This window comes from Chelonoidis abingdonii, chromosome 22 (assembly GCF_003597395.2).
Source record: "Chelonoidis abingdonii isolate Lonesome George chromosome 22, CheloAbing_2.0, whole genome shotgun sequence".
NCBI lineage: Eukaryota > Metazoa > Chordata > Testudines > Testudinidae > Chelonoidis > Chelonoidis abingdonii.
In genome coordinates this window covers 33,322,148-33,340,151 of record NC_133790.1, presented here as the reverse complement: position 1 = coordinate 33,340,151, position 18,004 = coordinate 33,322,148, and the positions used below count along the sequence as shown (strand labels likewise).

The 18,004-nt window shown below is 47.5% G+C and overlaps 1 protein-coding gene across 1 annotated transcript; it reads left to right on the top strand.

Moving 5' to 3' along the window:
- Nucleotides 1-212: 212 nt before the first annotated feature.
- Nucleotides 213-17,756, top strand: LOC116835656 (uncharacterized; the record flags this gene model as incomplete). Its single annotated transcript, XM_075060085.1, is given in 8 exon segments — nt 213-317; nt 2,039-2,260; nt 2,902-2,924; nt 4,259-4,404; nt 7,904-7,911; nt 8,717-8,843; nt 15,518-16,197; nt 16,199-17,756. Coding segments are annotated over 8 exon segments (1,509 nt in total), but the record flags the coding sequence as incomplete, so codon positions are not given.
- Between the last annotated feature and the right edge of the window lie 248 nt (nt 17,757-18,004).

The window sequence follows — 18,004 nt, the reverse complement described above, 5'->3', positions numbered from 1 at the left end:
GCTTGGGATGTGGGTGAGGCCCCGGGGAGCTGGGGGTTGGGCTGCACCCCTGTCACTGCAGCCTGGGGCCCTGCGTTTCCTCTGGAAAAGCTGCTCCCTGTTTCACCATCTCTTCTCAGTCTGAGTCCCAGGGACCCTGCACAGGCGTCTGCAGGGCAGGACAGGCCCTGAAATCTGGCAGCTGGGAGGTTTGCAGCAGTTTCTAACCTTCCCTCTCCTGCTTCTTCCAGGAGGTACCACAAAAGCATCTGGCCCCTCTGGGAAAAGAGAGAGAAGCAGCCAAAGCCCAGGAGGAGCAGCAAAGCGAGGAGCTGCTGGTAGGTGCCCAGAGCCCCCCCGCCACTTAGGTTTTCATAAGAATGACCTGGTGAATGCCAGCCTCAGCTAGGGACCCATCCCCACTGGAGCCCAGGGAGCCTGCAGGGTCAGACACGGGGATGACATGAAGCCCTTAGGATGCAGGAGGCAGCTGGGCAGGAGAGGGTCAGTCTGTGTTAGCCCAGAGCCTCTGCCCACAGGCTGTCTGGATGTCACAGTGAACTGGGATCCTTTCTAGCTCCTGGGGGGAGGGGGAGGAAGGAGATGAAATGTGGGCTGCAGAGATGGAGGATTTGGCTCAGTGCAAGTTGATGAGGTTTTGGGGAGAAGTGTCCCTCCTGTTTGTGATGTACAGCTCATCCTGACCCTGATCCTTCCTCCCTTCCTGGGATAAGTGAACTTCCCATCACTCACCGCAAGAGATCTTGTGTTCTGGTAAATAAGTCTGCCACCCGCCCCGAGGCACATTTATGGTTTTCCCCAGTTACTGAGCAGGTGAATTTCAATGTTGATAAATGCAAAATAATGCACATTGGAAAAGATAATATCAAATGGACATAAAATGATGGGGTCTAAATTAGCTGTTAACACTCAAGAAAGAGATTTTGGAGTCTCTGTGGATAGTTCTCTGGAAACAGCCACTCAATCTGCAGCGGCAGTCAAAAAAGCAAACAGAATGTGGGGAATCATTAGGAAAGGGAGAGACAATAAAACAGAAAATATCCTACTGCCTCTATATAAATCCATGGTACCTCCATATCTTGAATACTGTATGCAGATCTGGTCACCTCATCTCAAAAAAAAAAATACATTGGAATTGGAAAAGGTTCAGAGAAGGCCAACAAAATGATGAAGGGTCCAGAACAGCTTCTGTTTGAGGAGAGATGAATAAGACTGAGGCTATGGCTACACGCCACAGCTTTTAGCGACACGTCTGTGTCGCTACAGCCGTGCTGCTAACAGGCACACAGTGTATCTGCTAAAGCAGCAAAGAGTCCTGTGCATGTATCCGACGAAGTGGGTATTCACCCACGAAAGCTCATGCACCAAAACGTCTGTTAGTCTATAAGGTGCCACAGGACTCTTTGCTGCTTTTACAGATCCAGACTAACACGGCTACCCCTCTGATAGTGTAGCTGCTGTTTGTCGGCAGGAGAGACGTGCCAGTGTAGACAAAGGCTGAGACTGTTCAGCTTGGATAAGAGACGATTGAGAGGAGATATGACAGAGGTCTATAAAATAATGACTTGTGTGGTGAAAGTAAATAAGGAAGTGTTATTTACTCCTTCTCATAATACAAGAACTAGGGGTCACCCAATGAAAGTAATAGGCAGCAGGTTTAAAACAAACAAAAGGAAGTATTTCTTCACACAACGAACAGTCAACCTGTGGAACTCTTTGCCAGAGGATGTTGTGAAGGCCAGGACGCTAACGGGGTTCAAAAAAGAACTAGAGAAGTGCATGGAAGATAGGTCCATCAGTAGTTATTAGCCAGGATGGACAGGGATGGTGCCTGTAGCCTCTGTTTGCCAGAAGCTGGGAATGGGCGACAGGGGGTGGATCACTTATTCCCTGCTTTGTTCATTCCCTCTGGGGCACCTGGCATTGGCCACTGTCAGAAGACAGGTTACTGGGCTAGATGGACCTTTGGACTGACCCAGTCTGGCTGTTCTTATGTTCTGTGTTCCCCTGTTACTGAGCCGCCCTCTCCCTGTTGCAGAAACAGACGGAAGCCAAGAGGCAGAAGATCGTCTGGGAGTGGAAGGAGCTGCAAGGGTTTCTGGAGGAGCAGAAGCAGAGGCTGCTGGCCTGGCTGGAAGAACTAGAGAGAGCCATTGTCCAGAGAAGGGATGAGGGCGTCTGCAGCCTGTCCTGGGAGATTTCCCTGCTCAGCAAGAGGGGAGGAGAGAAGGGGCAGCAGCCGCTGAGGCAAATCCTGCAGGTCAGGCTGTCATTGCAATGATCATACGCAGCATTTCTATGGGCGCTTCTGAACCCTAGACCCCAAAGCACTTTACAGAGTGGGGTCAGGGGCATTATCCCTATGGGACAAATGGGTAAAGTGAGGCAGAGGGAGGGGCAGAGCCCTCCCCAAGGTCACACAGTGAGTCTGGCAGCGGCGCCATGGATGGGTCCTGGGAGTCCTGGATGCTGCAGCCCCAAGACCTTCTCTCCTGGAAATGACTCTCTGCATTTGCACTTGGAGGGTGAAATCCCCTCCCCCACCATGCTAAAGTCCCGAGCCAGGCCCAAGGCCCTTCTCATGGCAGGTTAATGCTTTTAGTGGGGCCAGGGGCCTTCTGGGTCTCTCAGCACTGAGGGGAATTTGATTCTCAATGCAGAGAAATATCTTCTGTCTGTAAAGTGCCCGGGGAGAAGATTCCTGCAGTGGCGACCTGCCCGCAGGGATTGCTGGGGCTGCGTAGGGGAAAGTCCCTGGTGGGGTGGGGGGGCAGCTGCTCTGGGAATGTAAACCTGAAATTCCCTACTGTCCGAGGCCTCAGTGGTGACCCCTGCAGAGCAGGAGGCCTCCCCACCCAGGGACACCCCCACTGACAGCCTCCTCTTTCTCTCCCTCTGTAGGGTGCTGGGAGCACTGGGGGCAGGTAAGTCCTGGGCTCCATTTCGCTCCCCCTCATGGGCCGTTAGGTTTGCTTGCTCTGAATAGGAAGCTGCCCCCTGCCCTTGGAGCGTGTGATTCTGGCTCCCCTAGTGGCTGACTCAGGTAGGAGACGAGCTGGTTAGCTCATTAGCTGTCCGATCGCTAATGAGGTCACAGCAGGGCTGCTAGACACAGGGCCGATGGGACAGACCAGACCTGTCTCCTGGACTGATGTGGCCGGATCACGTATTCCAAGGGTGCAGAATCTCAGCTTTCACATTTGTTAAAGTGAGTTGCTGACCCTCAGCACCTCCCCAGTGTAAACGGAGACAGCGTTGCCTTGCTGGGGCTGCCAGCAGCCTGAAGCCGTAGCTCTGAGAGTGTGAACTCTCCTGTCCCCTGTTAATGTCATCGGGGTGTCAACTGAAATGATGACACTTTGATGTCAACATTCAGCCTTTCCTGGCTGATCACTTGAGCAGCTGGAACAGGGAGAGGGCAAAAGTGAAACTTTTGCAGAGTGGGAATAGGGGGTTGCTGTAGGGAGGGAAGAACAGAGGAGAGACACAATGACAAGGAAGCAAGAGAGAAATGGAGAAAGGAGGGTGGGTAAGGAAGGGAAACACAGGGAAGAACCAGCAGGGTCCTACAGGGTGTCCGAGAAGGGGCTGATTTCCTCCTGAGTAACACCGAATGTGAGAGACAAAGACTTGGCAAAATACTAAGAACTAAAATTTTATTTCTGATGCGAAGGGCAGATTCTCCCCTTGTTCCTTGTACATGAGTGTCCCATGGAGAGCAGTGGGTATTCTGCTGTGAATGGAGCAGGGCACAGAGTCCTAACCTGATGCCCTGGGCCACTGACCATAACAGAGGGGCAATCTGGCCCTCTCTGCGAATGAGAGTTACTGCTTCAGCTGAAGGGTTCTGGGGTTTTGCATTAAAGGACCCAGGCTCATTCCCTGCTGGAGCCCTGGGCTCTGTCTGTGGCCGCTGTCAGCATGTAGGACCTTCCCACTCTTTGGTCTGTGTCTCCTCCCTTTCCACATAATCCCAGTGCTGGTAGCCCTGGTTCCTGCTGTAAACCAGCGTAGGGGGTGGCTCTGCCCCCCACAGAACCAGAGTGTCCCTGAGAAAGCTCCTGAACAATGTCTCTGTTCCTTGCTCTAGTGTCTTCCCACTTTCCGTCTCTCTGGGGAGCGCAGGGCTGAGGTGACTCACCGTGACAACGACCATTTCAGGCTACAAAGCTCAGATCCAGGTTTCCTGGAGTTTGGGGGTTGCTGGGCTCTGGGTCTGGGGCTCAGGCCTATTTCTCACCCCTCCTTTCCCCAGCAGGGAGGACGGGACGTTTCAGAAGCCAGAGCTGTCATTTGCGGAGCTGGAGAAGAGACTCAGTGATTTCTCTCTGAAAAGTGCCATGCTGCAGGAGGAGTTGCTGGGATTCAAAAGTGAATTGGAGTCTGGGGGTGGCGTCTCCTCTGGTTAGAGCGACCCTGGCCCTGGGGAGGAGTCGGGGACTCTAGTGATGTCACTGATCCTCGGCTCCATCTCACAGCCCAGCTCAGCGAGTCGCCCTTCCCCATGGAGCAGCCCTGTGGGGCTGGCTCTGTCTGCAGCGGCTGCGTTATCGGCCTCTGATCTCTGTCCCCATCTAATACGAGGGCCTGAATTCTCACCTCTCCCATCTTCTCCTTCCCCTAGAGACGCTGCGATGGGGGCTGGGGAGTGACACAGCTACGTGTCTGTCTCTGACTGGCCACGGGGAGATTTCAGCCCAATAACCATGGTAACACCGGGATCGCAGCCTCCAGCACCTGGAAGCTGTGTAGCAATGGGAAGGGATGTTACTTTCCTCTTGCACCACTATATTTTCAACTGACTTGTCTCTCAAATATTTTAGCTCAACAATGTCACGTAAGCATTTAAAGTGTTTGGCAGGTTTCTTAGTGCTCGTTAATGTTTTTGCCTTTACTTTCTTTAATTATTGCATTTTTAACTGACTCCATTAATTTTATTTTGCAGGTTTAATTGCATTAATATTAATACCACTGAGGGCTTTGACAACTTTTCCTGGGTTTGAGTGGCTGCTTGATACTTTTCAAAAAAAAAGTACAAAGGCTGAATTTTTTTTAAATATATTTATCTGAAGGTTTGTTAGTATAGTTAGAGTTTTTTTAAAAAAAATAGCCTGGTTTTGTTGTGATTCTAAATTGGTAATGTATTCACATTTCTGCCTTATAATTATTTTAGTGCACTATTTACCTCTTGTGACGCAAGTTGTAGCTTATTTATTTAAAGGATAAAAATCAAACAGCTATTAGCATCTAATTTGGTTAAAACAGCAATTCAAAATATATATATATGTTTGCATAACCTGCACTACTTTAAGAATGCAGTGTTTGGTTGGTTCTTTTAATTAACTTTTTTGCTCTAAAATTTTTTTTATGCTTACATTAGGCCTTAAATTAATTTATATTTCTTGGAATGATTTTAGTCATTGAAGATAGAATCTTAATTTTTTTTCTCCCAATACAGTCCTAGCCATCCCGATGATGATTAATTTCTGGGAAACATCCTCAGCAGAATTATTTGAAGGTGTTGCACCAGACAGTAAAGGCACAGAGGCAGTGGCTTGTGGGAAAGAGGGTAAGCTCTTAAAAAGAGGGGTCTTTTTAGAAAACTAGTTTAACTTACAAGCACTGAGAGACTTTAAGAAAGTCACTAATCACGGGAGCAATGAGTCTCTTTGGAACATATTTTAACTGACAAGCCCTTACAGCCTTTCTGAGAAACAAGACAGAATTGTGATCAACATTAAGTGCAAATTAATGAACGTGCATCATGAGGAGAAAGAGGCGGGAACACAAATTAAAATATAATGAAAACAAAGCCTCTCAGAAAGGAAATATGTCAGTTTAGTTGCAGTGTTGCCATGTCAGGGGTGAGGTGGGAGATGATTCCTCCCCCACATCTCTTTTAAAAAGTCCCAGAAGGAATAAAAGTAGGTGGCATAGTTAATTTTTTATTATTTTGTTTACTAATTAAAACCATGTCCCTAAGGCCAAATTTGGCCTAGGTAACTTTGTTGCCATGTTTTCTTGTTTACCAAGCATAGAGCTTAGTACTGGCCCTGAATGACATCATTAGCCCCATTTTGTTTGGACTAATTTAATTTTCTGTTGTTGGTCATCTTCCGATATGGCTTCATGGCTGAAAGAATTTAACCACTTTTCACTCAGCTTGTTAGCTATAAGGGTAGGTGTAAGATCTTATGAACTTTTTGTCTTCCTTTTACAGCTTGAAGTAGGCAGAGAGTTTTCAAAACATGGTGTTACTGGAATTAACATTTCCAGGGTTGGTTCTTCGTTATTCCATGCACTGGCTCATTCGTGCTTTGCTCCGGTACCATGTAGCAGCTTCTCTTCTATTGCGTAGTCAATGCCGATACAAAAGAGTGATCTAGGTTGGTGTTTCTCAGCTGTGGTGTTTGTGACCCGGGGTAGGAAAGGCAGTCAGGAGGCTGTGAGATGTTGAGTGTTTCATTATGATCTAAAGCAAAGAAAACCTCACTCCCCCACTCCTGCACTCCCCTGTTCATTGTGGTCAGTGTTCTCTGTCAGCCTCTTGAAATATACAAGTTATATATAGACTCAGCACGGATACATGTTGTATTCTTACTTTTATAGTAAATGTACAGGGGTCAGAAAAGATTTGGCTTCCAATAAGTGGCACTTGCTTACTTATCTCAGCTGTGAAATGAGGCAGTTTGCAGCTGTGCACAGTAACCCTTTCATTGCCTGTATCCCAGCCAGCGAGACTGAAACCCCTGCAGTGGTTAGTAGAAATGGGGACGAAGGAGAAAGTTTTGATGCAAACCAGCATTGAGTGCTGTCAGCGATTGCAGGAGAGCAAAGGAACCCAGGGATCGTTGGTCACTGAGTCTCCCAGGCAGAGGGAGGGGACGGGGGAAAGAAAAGACAGAAAATGAAGGAGCAATAAGTGGGGGGTGGGCAGGTCACAAGCTCCCAAACCTGCGCACATCCAGTCATAGAGTCATAAAGTCTAAGGCCAGAAGGGACCACTGGATCATCTGGTCTGACCTCCTGTCTAGCACTGGCTGCCAACACCCCCCAGTACCTGCCCACTAAACCCAACAGCTGGAGTGAGACCAAAGTCTTGCAGCCCACAGGAGACTAGACTGTTATATGTCCCAGGCAGAGAATAGGAGGGACCGAGGTGCCCCAGTGCCCCAGACCCCTCCAGTGGCAGGGAAATGGTTAAGTGAGATATTTCTGGGTGATTCTAGTGAGTGCCCCACACCCCAGGCTGCAGAGGAAGATGGAAAAAACCCCAGATCACCTACAACCTGACCCAGGGGGAAAATTTCTTCCCCATCTCACCTATAATGATCAGTTAGACTCTGAGCATGGGAGCACAAAGAGGGAGAGAGAGAGAGATTCATCCTGCCCAATATCCTGTCTTCTTCTCTGGCCGTTCCTGAAGCTTCAGAGGAAAGAGAGAAAAAAACCTTCTAAAAATACATAGGGGGGAAATGTCCCTTCCTGACCCCTAGCAGTCTTGGCTGAAACCCTGAAGCATGAGGGTGAGGAACATAATACATAAAATGGAAGTGAGCCCCACTTCATGGACCACTATTTGTCTCTATTGACCAAGCCTTCCAGCTATCACCAGCAAACTTCATTTGATTTACTCCACCTACACTGGGCAGACTTTGTCCTGTCCCTGCCTCCGCCTGGTCCCCACCGTTGGGGGAGTTGCCCTCAGGGTTTTAAAACTAGCACAGTGGGTTTAACGCTGGTGGAAGGGGTTGAGTCTGAGCTGTGATAAAGTGATGGAATGTTTTCCCAGCAGGTGAGTCAGAAACATCTTGTGCAGGGAAAGGGGCGGGGAAGATCATGATATGACAAGAACTAAAGGTCCTTCTGAAATCTTCCCTGTCCACCCTTCTCACCCTGACAGGTGGCAGAGTAACACCCACGTTTGGCTCCAGATTGTCCCAGCCTCCATGGGACAGGGAAGGGAACTGGCTGTAGTGGAGCCAGTCCAGGTAGGGATTATTGCGGGGTTGCTAGTGGGTTCCTGCTGGAGGGAGAGGGGCAGGAAATACTGAGAGCCTGGGATCTTTGGGGGAGCTCAGTGTGGAGGTGGGATGGGGGCAGGAAATACCCAGGGTGGAGAAAGGGAGGGGGACAAGGCCTGTGATAAACTTGCTGGGAATTGTTTAACCCAAGTCCTGGATTCCGGGAACAGACCCATGGGGTTTGGAGGAGGAAATTATCCTATTTATAGAACGGGGCTGGTGGGGGAACCCTGGACAGCGCTGGGGAAATGTATCAGATTCCCAGTGCGAGAACATGAACCTACTGGCCAGAGGCTACTAGGAGATTCGAAGGAGGGATGGGAGGTTCCCCACCAGTGGGGCCTAGAGTAGATAACCCCTCCCCTTCCTTCCAGCTGCTGGCAATGGGAAGTCTGTTGGGATTCCTACTGGGGAGTGACCCTGGAGCCTGCTGGGGGCCCCATCCCCCGTATCAGCCTCTGGCTTGTAGGTGTTTGATGAATGAGAAGACCCTTCCCCTTCTGTCTGCTGGGGGGAGGGGATCTCTGCCTCCCCTCCTGTTTTGTCTCCTGGCTGCTCTGAGCAGGGTTGGGGTGCGACTCTGCTGACTGTGAGCCTGCCAGAGCTTCCATTTGATTGGCTCCTCTCCCCCATGAATAGTGGGGCTGTGAGTGGGGCAGCAGGTTGTGAGTGGGGGGCTCTTGCTCTTTCAGGGGCCGGTGACCTTCGAGGAGGTGGCTGTATATTTCACCAGGGAGGAATGGGCTCTGCTGGACCCCCGTCAAAGAGCCCTCTGCAGAGACGTTATGCAGGAGAACTATGAGAATGTGACCTCGCTGGGTAAGGATTCCCATCCCGTCCGTCCTTAGAAGAGGAAATGAAAAGTTAAGGTTCACGCCACCCCCACAATGCCACCTCTGCTCTGCCCTGTCTCAGCAACAGCCCACTGAGTGCATTGAAATGGGGCAGACTAGGTCCCTCAGGGTTCACATGCACCTTCCTTCATATGACAGTCACACCTCTGCCAAGCTGCTCCAACTCGTCCCACCACCATCCAGTTACAGCTACAGCTGACCCAGTGCACACATCTGGAGACATTTGGATAAATGCTGGGATTCCCACCTCTGAACACAACACAGACAGGTGCACGTTCTTAGTCCTTCATATCTATTGTAGAATCATAGATTTTATGGCCAGAAAGGGCTATTAGGTCTTCTAGTCTGACCTCCTGTATAACCCAGGTCATAGAATTTCACCCAGTTACTGCTGTACTGAGCTGAATAGCTTGTGTTGGACTAAATCCTCCCCCAGAAAAGCATCCACTGCGACTTGACGACTTCAGGAAATAGAGAAACCTCCACTTCCTTTGTTACTTTGTTAAGCTTTGCACCAGCTTTATAGAGCCATTCATCAGAGGTTTAAGTTTAGCCACCACCCACCTAGTGGAAAGGCATGCAGCAGAACTTGGCAACCTGTACTTGGTATTTATGTAGGTTATGGGCATTTAATTTCCTTATTTTTTTAATAGACTCTTTCAGCACTCTGTGTCTGCATGAGAGATTTTCTCAGCATAATTATATCAATTAAGGATGTGTTTTTTTGCATCCTTAACAAACAGAGCTATGCTGACAAAACTTTGCAGCTCAGAAGAGGCCAGAGTCTGCAAGTGGATTTTAAAACACTTTAAAATATTGCCCTCAGCCCTGAAATTTTGGAATCAGGGGGAAACATCTAAGAGGAACTCCTTCAGAATGCAAACAAAACGCACAGTACACCTAGTCTGAAAGTTAACAGTGGTACGGCTCCGACTCAGGTGAATGAGGCAGTGGCCACAGCATGTCCTCTTGACCCAACCAACCAATGACTGTGAGAGCAGTGTGAGGTTCCTGTTCAGGAGTTCTTGGGGGGTAGGGGGAAGGAGAGCAGCGATCGTGGGAGGGGAGAAGATGATGGGGGAGCTAGTGCTTGTGGGATGCCACAACATAGGGAAGGCTGAGTGTAGTAGGAGGAAAGGGATAGGGATGTGGCAGACTAGAGGGAATGAGGGAGGGATGGGTACCATGGAAGGAAGAGGAGGTGAGAAATCAGAGACAGAATCTCCTGGGAACAGGGAATGTGCTGGTTTAAGGGAGTGGGAGCCTGGGAATGGAGAAAAGGGGTGGAGATCCCAGCAGTGGTGCTGTTGGAGGGGGAGGATTGGGTAGGCGATCTGGGATACTTGGAAGTGGAAAAGACTGAGGATAGTGGGAAGGGGATGGGGAGTGTTTGCTCCAAGGAGCAGGAAGGATCTGGTGGCAGTGGGAAGGGAAGGTTTCAGGGAGGCAGATATTTGGGGCCCTCCACTGAGAATGCTTTTGCCATAGTCTCTAGTGACCTCTCCCTAAGCAAAGCTCAGAACCAGTGCTCCACCTGTATTCATCTTGACCCGTCAGCCGCCTTTAATACCACTGACCATGGTCGTCTTCTTGACATCTTGTCTGCTTCCTGGTTCTCCTCCTACCTCTGTAACCACTTCTTCAGCATGTCCTTAGGAAGATCGTCCTCACCCCCACTCCACTCTTCTGTGGGGGTTCTACGGGGCTCAGTCCTTGGTCACTTCCTCTGCACTTTATATCTGGGAAATCTCATCCCCAAACACAAATTCAGCTATGGTCAGTATGCTGATAAATCACAGATCTACTGCTCTACTCCAGACCTGTCTCCTTCTGCCCAAACTGAAATCTCCACCTCCCTCTGATGACTCCTTGTGGATGGCCAGCCATCAGCTCAAGCTCAACAGCTCAAATGTTGATAACAGAGCTCTTAATCCCCCAAACCAGCCCCCCACCTCCTTTCTTGCTGTTCAGCCGAGAATTAGCTGATGGAATCTCAGAGCCTCTGGCAATATGTGCAAACTCAGATGACAGAAGAGGTCTCAGAAGACTGGAGAAGGGTTAACATAGTGCCCATCTTTACAAAGGGGAAAAAAGAGAAGCTGGAACCTAGTCAGCCTGACCTCAATACCAGAGAAGCTACTAGAGCAATGTATAAAACATTCAATTTGCGAATACCCGGAGGATGAAGGGGTAATCGGTAGCAGCCAGCATGGATTTACTAGGAACATAGCATGACAAACCAGCCTGATATCCTTCTTTGATAGGGCAATTGGTTTGGTGGCTAAAATAGACCTGGACTTCAAAAAGGCTTTTGACACAGTCTCATGAGTAAGCTGGAGAAATGCAGGCTCAACAGAACTTCCATTAAGTGGATATATAATTGGTTACACAACCGCAAGCAAAGAATAACTGTTATTGGAATGATGTCAGATTGGAGGGATTTCTCAAATGGGGTTTCACAGGGATCTGTTTTGTGTCTGTTGCTATTTAACATCTTCATTAATGACCAGGATGTAGGAATAAAGAGAATACTGATTAGATTTGCAGATGACACTAAGCTGGGCGGAGGGAGGGGGGGTTGTCAACACTTTGGAGGATAGAGCAGAACTTGAAAGGGATTGTGATAAATTGGTGACCTGGGCTATAGACACCAATGACATTCAACAAAGACAAGTGTAAGGTGCTACACTTTGGGAAGAAAAACCCAATGCACAAATCCTGACTGGGGGATAACTGGCATGGCAGCAGCACCGCTGAGAAGGATCTGGAAGTTGTGGTGGATCACAACCTCAACATGAAGTCAACAGCGTGATGGTAATGCAAAAAGAAGCAAATGCATTAAGAGAAGCATAGCCTGCAAATCACAGGTGGTGATGGTACTGCTCTATCAGCACTGGTTAGGCCTCAGGGGGAGACCTGCGTCCAGTTTTGGTCCCCAGTGACTAGACAGGATGTAGACAAACTGGAAAGAATCCAAAGGCAAGTGACAAAGATGATCAAAGGGATGGAACGCAAACCAGTGAGCAAAGGCTGATGGAACTGGATGTGTTTAGTTTGGAAATGAGTTAATGGGGGGGATATAACAGCGATCTTCAAATACTCAAAAGGCGTTGTGAGCGTATGTGGCCGTCCCTCCTGGTCTGTCTCAGGACAGAGCTGCAAAGTCTCCAAGCCCAGGCCCTCAGGCAGGGTGGGGCAGCAAACAGTTAGGGGCTTTGCCCAGGTCAAGCACCAAACATTCTAGCATCCTTGCTCGGCGGCCAGTCGACCAACACAGGCCTCCTGGCCAAAGGTGGGGTGGCAGGAGGTAGGGGGACCCTGGCCTACCTGACTCCACTGGGTCCCAGCCCCGGGTCCTAACAGTGGCAGTATAATCCACCACTGGATCAGGGGGAATCCACCCAGAACACCCTTACTTAGTGTCAGGCCAACACTCAGCCAGACGATGGTCTAGTTTCCCGGGGCTACTTCCTACAATCCCCAGGGTTTGGTACCTCTGGCCTCCATTTCCACGGGTTGGTGGTCTGTGGCAGCCCCATCAGCTCACTGGCACCTCGACTGGCTGGTGACCCTGGGAGCTTTGGCCAGTCCTCTGGTGGCAGCCCTAGTGGGTCCTCAGTGTCCCACTCTGGCAGCGGGTGATAAGCATCTGTCTCCCTTGGCAGCTCCAGCCCAACTGAGCTGCAGGGCCCCCTCTTGTACTTCTGCTTCCTGTCCCGCCCCTCAGCTTCCGGAGGGGTGGAGGTGGCTTTCCTGGCTCTGTAGCCCAACGGGCAGGTTGTGGTCCCTGCTGGGCTTCCCCACTACAGGCTGCCATACAAAGGATGGGGAACAGTTCCTCTCTCGTCACAGAGGGCAGGACAAGAGGCAGTGGGTTCAAACTACAGCACAGCAGATTTAGATTAAATCTCAGGAACAACTTCCTAATTGGAAGAACAGTAGGACAATGGAACAGACGCCTAGGGCGGTGGTGGAAGGTTATTCACTGGAGGTTTTCAAAAGGAGTCTGGTTTAATCACAGCAAATCCTGCATCTTGGCAGGGAGTTAGATTAGATGACCTTTGCGGTCCCTTTTAACTCTATGGTTCTAAGGGGAACCAGAGTTCACCCTTGGAAAAAGCTAAAGTGAGCGTGTCACTCATTAAGAGTGTCTGCACTGCGTCTGGAAGCTGCCTCCCAGCCAGAGTCCTTGCTGCCTCACTACAAATAATGGTGTAGGTGCTGTTGGTTGGTTTGTAGCTTGGGTTCTAAAGCCAAGGGTTGACGGGGGGTGAGTGGGCTGGATGGTCTGAACTCCAAGTGGAGCCCTAACATCACAGCCATTTTTAATACACCAGCGTGAGACTCAGCCTGGAAGGCGGCCGACTTCCTGATGCACCTTAGACATAACCTAAACAGAGAGCGGTCCCAAGGGAGACTGTATGAAGGCTGGGTCACCTAACTCCCTGTAAATCCATGATCCAGCCCCCTCCTTTGGCACCCTGTCACCGAGCCTTAGCAAGTCACAACTGAGGATGCCAAATTCAGGATGAACTGCTGAGAAATAGGGCAAACACAACCCAAAACTGGTAGTTATTCTTTTATAAGTTTCAGAGTAGCAGCCGTGTTAGTCTGTATCCACAAAAAGAACAGGAGTAGTTATGGCACCTAAGAGACTAACACATTTATTTGAGCATAAGCATGCATCCGATAAAGTGGGCTGTAGCCCACAAAAACTTATGCTCAAATAAATTTGTTAGTCTCTAAGTTGCCATAAGTACTCCTTTTATAAGATAGATCAAACCAGCCACAAAAGTAAACTCCTGTTTCACCACACTGGCTAACAAGAAAACAAAGGCAGTTTTCTCAGGCATTCTGGTTCTTATAACACCACCAAACACACTGGATTCAGAGACTAGTGGTTCTTTACAACCAGTGTCATTAAATGATGGTTACTTCTGGTCCCAAAGGGCCAGCCACTCCCAGGTCAATATACAACTTAAAACTTACCCAAAAATCATGCTGGTGCCAATCCTTTAGTATCTAATATCTAAAGCTTTATTCATAAAAAGAAAGAAAGGTGAGAGTTAAAATTGGCTAAGGGAATCAATTACATACATTAATGGCAAAGTTCTTTGTTCAGGCTTATAGCAGTGGTGGAATAAACTGTTGGCTTAAGTCAAGTCTCTGGAGTACATCTACAGCTTGGATGGGTCATTCAGTCCTTTGCTCAGAGCTTCAATCTGTAGCAAAGTTCTTCCAGAGGTAAGAAGCAGGACTGAAGACAAAATGGAGGTGTTTCCAGGGCCTTTTATAGCTTTTGCCATGTGGAGGGCATCCCAGGGTTCTTACTGTGAAAAATTAGAGCAACAGGATGGAGTTTGGAGTCACATGGGCAAGTCACATGTTCATGTCCAATTTCCCTCAGTCATTGCAGGAAGCCATTACGTAGATTCCAGACAGTCCACATGACAGACTACATGACAGTCCACTCAGTGTAGATGGGCTTCTCCCATAATCCACTGTCAACCAAGTGTGTCTTGATGAACCACTTAATTTGAACAGTCCCTCCAAGATGTGCTATCTAGCTGCCTTGTGGGTGTTACCCTGTTATGCTTATAAGAAGCACATGGGATCTTTTTCAGGGGAAAAGGCAATACGCTGCATTTATTGAAGATAGAACAATTCGCATATGTGTTCAGTCACACACCACACACACACACATATATACACAAACACTGTCCCGCCAGTCGATGTTACAGTTACCAGTCCATAGTCCAGATCAACCTAGTGGCCAGCTAGGTTGATCATGGGTAGGAGGAGCTGGGTTCCGTTGGTCATGACACAATGCTCCGGGGAAGTCTTGGCAGGATGAACCCAAAGTTTCATAGCAAGGCACCTTGATTATATAGTGATTTTCCTTCATTGGGACCAATGAGTTTAGCACCGTCATGCTGTATTCAATTGTTATTTGACGAATGCTTGTTTTCTTAAATTGTCCTCATCCTTTATCTTTTATTTCATCAAGTCCCTCACGGAGTTCTCCTAGGCTGGTTTTGATCACAGCTATCTTGTCCCCACTGATAGGTGCCTGTTTCCTGGCACCCTTGCGTTTTCTTCAGTTCCTCCCTTGTACATATGGTTCAGCAATGACCTTCACACTTATGTACTTAGCATGTACATTCCTTATTCACACACAAAACAGAATTAATTTACACAGAACATTTTACACAGGAACATCAAATTGCATTGCAAAAGAAAACAACCATGGCATTCTTTTACTTATTTTAAAATGCTAAACCTGCAACAAATTGGTGACCCTCAAAGGTCTGTTACTGCCTTGAAATCAGTCCAGACAGAGATTCTGGCTGATGTATCTCTGCCCACTGGCCCATTAGCCATTCCTTTCTGTTACTTGAAAAGGGTGACTGGCAGGATGTGCTCAGATCATACACCAATACACTGAATGCACGCTACATAATTATTCATTATCCTTCATTCCAAATTATATAAAATACAAACATAAAATCCTACTACAACATTTGGGGGAAGAGTTTGGGGGAGTTCAGTTCCTGATTTTTATTTGACCTCTCTCCAGCACTTGTTTTGGTTTGGCCTTCCCCTTTCCATCCCTGTCTGAGGTTTTTGTCTCTATCACAGCAGGTGATACAATGGTACGTGAGAAAGAGGAGCAGAATTCTCTGCAGGAAAATGTTGAGCAAGTGGCTAAACACAGAGAATTATCACAAAGATCAAAAAGGAATGTGTCCAAGAGTCATGAACAGGGAAATTCCTGTGAGATTCAGCACAGACCAGAAAAAGAGCAAGGAAACCAGCCAGGGGAGAAAGTGGGTAAATTAATTTCACGAGAAGGAACTCAGAAGGACCTCAAGGAAACCACAACACAGCAGGAAATCCTTATGGGAAAGAGTAAAAATACATGCACTGAGTGTGGGAAAAACTTATGTGACTATTCAGCCCATAAAGAGCATCATAGAATCCACACAGGTGAAAAACCCTATGAATGCACTGAGTGTGAGAAAACCTTCAAGCGCATCTCACATCTTATTTCCCATAAGAGAATCCATAAAGGGGAGAAGCCCTATGAATGCAGTGAGTGTGGGAAAAATTTCACTCACAGATTCAGCCTTATTAATCATCAGAGAATCCACATGGGGGAGAGGCCCTTTAAATGCCATGAGTGTGGAAAATGCTTCAGTAACACCTCAACTCTTTCTAAACATCAGAGAATTCACACAGGGAAGAGGCCCTATGAATGTAGTGAGTGTGGGAAAAACTTCACTCAGAGATCAGGTCTTTCTGAACATCAGAGAATCCACACAAGGGGAGAGGCCGTATGAATGCAGTGAGTGTGGAAAAACTTTCAATCGGAGCTCAAACCTTATTACTCATCAGAGAATCCACACAGGAGAGCGACCCTATGAATGCAGTGAGTGTGGGAAAACCTTTGCTTGGCACTCAGCCCATGTTAGTCATCAGAGAATCTGCCAGGGAGCTCAACATCATAAAAACCTCTAGGGCAGGCCTGCACAACTCGTAAAGCGGTGAGGGCCATATTACTTCAAAGAAAACATCTGAGGGCTAAACTCACCCCCTGCCCAGTGCTGGAAGAACACCACCCCCACCAAAACACACACACACACACACACACACACAGTGCTGCCTGCACTGTGGAAACAAACCCTCCTTCCCCAGCACCACCGCACTGAAACAGCTGTGGGCCAAAAAGGAAGATGGGGGGGTACTTTATTAAGAATTTTTCAATTAAAGCAAACAGTTTTTTAAATTATTTTTTTTATGAATCATGGAAAAATGAAAAACACCTGTTGAAAGAAAACTTTGTACTTTTCATAATTACCTTGCAAATTTAATGAGAGATATTATATCTCTTTTGGGCAACAAGCTTGTCGTATTCAGGGGTCATATTTGAAATGGATATTTTCATAATGTCTTCCGAATGGTCATCAGTCAGAGAAGAACATTGCTTGTTTTTATTCATGTTCGTGGTGGGAAAATGTTTGTTCACATATGTAAGTGCTTCCAAAAATGCTGAATGTTTTCAGTGCAACTTCAATAAGATTCTTGTATTTTTCATCATCCAGACATTTGTGGAAATCCCGCAGGCTGCTTTCTCTGTGCTTATTTCGGTAAACTGCTGAACATTGAAGTTCAGTAACCTCCAACTGCAAATCTAGTGGCACTTCCTCTGGATCCACAGAAAAGGGATCTTCAATCAGCTTCAACTGGACGTCGTTGTCTTTAGACAAAGTAAGTCTTCTGTCAGATTCTTCAATCAAAAGATTGATGTGCTTTGCGTATTTTTCTCCTAACTCAGCGTGTTTGTGCTGAGGGATACACTGTGCACAAGTGGGAAAGGGACACATTTCACCTTTTGACAGCCGACTTCTGAAAAGTTTCAGTTTCATTTTGAAAGCTTTCACTGCTGCACACATTTGAAATATAAGTTGATTTTTTCCCCCTGAAGTTGAATGTTGAGATCATTCAGGTGTGCTGTAATATCACAAAAGAAAAAGAGATCTTGATTCCATGACTCATTTTCAAGCTCTGGGAATTTTATTGGCCCATTTTCTAGGAATTTTGCTACCTGCTCTTTCAAAGGAATGAAACGGCGGAGCACTTTTCCTCGACTCAACCATCTCACTTCCATATGGTACATTAAGTGACTGCAATCAGTGTTTACCCCTTCAAGAAGGGCTCGAAACGTCCTATGTTTTAGTCCTCTAGAACGGATGTAGTTTGCAATGGAAGCTACCACTGACATTACATGCTCAGATTTTAAGACTTTGCTACACAAAACCTGCTGATGTAAATGCAGTGATGTTTGGTTATTTGTCTCCCAATAAATTCTTCAAGAAGAGTAACTGCTCCAACATTTTTTCCACACATAGCTGGAGCACCATCAGTACAAATGGCCACCAAGATTGTGAAATCTTATCCTGACTTATAGACGTTATCACTTCACTGGACATTTCTTTTCCGGTTGTGTGACCTGTCATGCAGCACATGCCAGCAAGTTCTTCAGTAATTTCAAAGTTATTATCAATACCTCTAATAAAAATAAGAAGTTGGGTGGTGTCTTTTAAATCGGTGCTTTCATCCATAGCT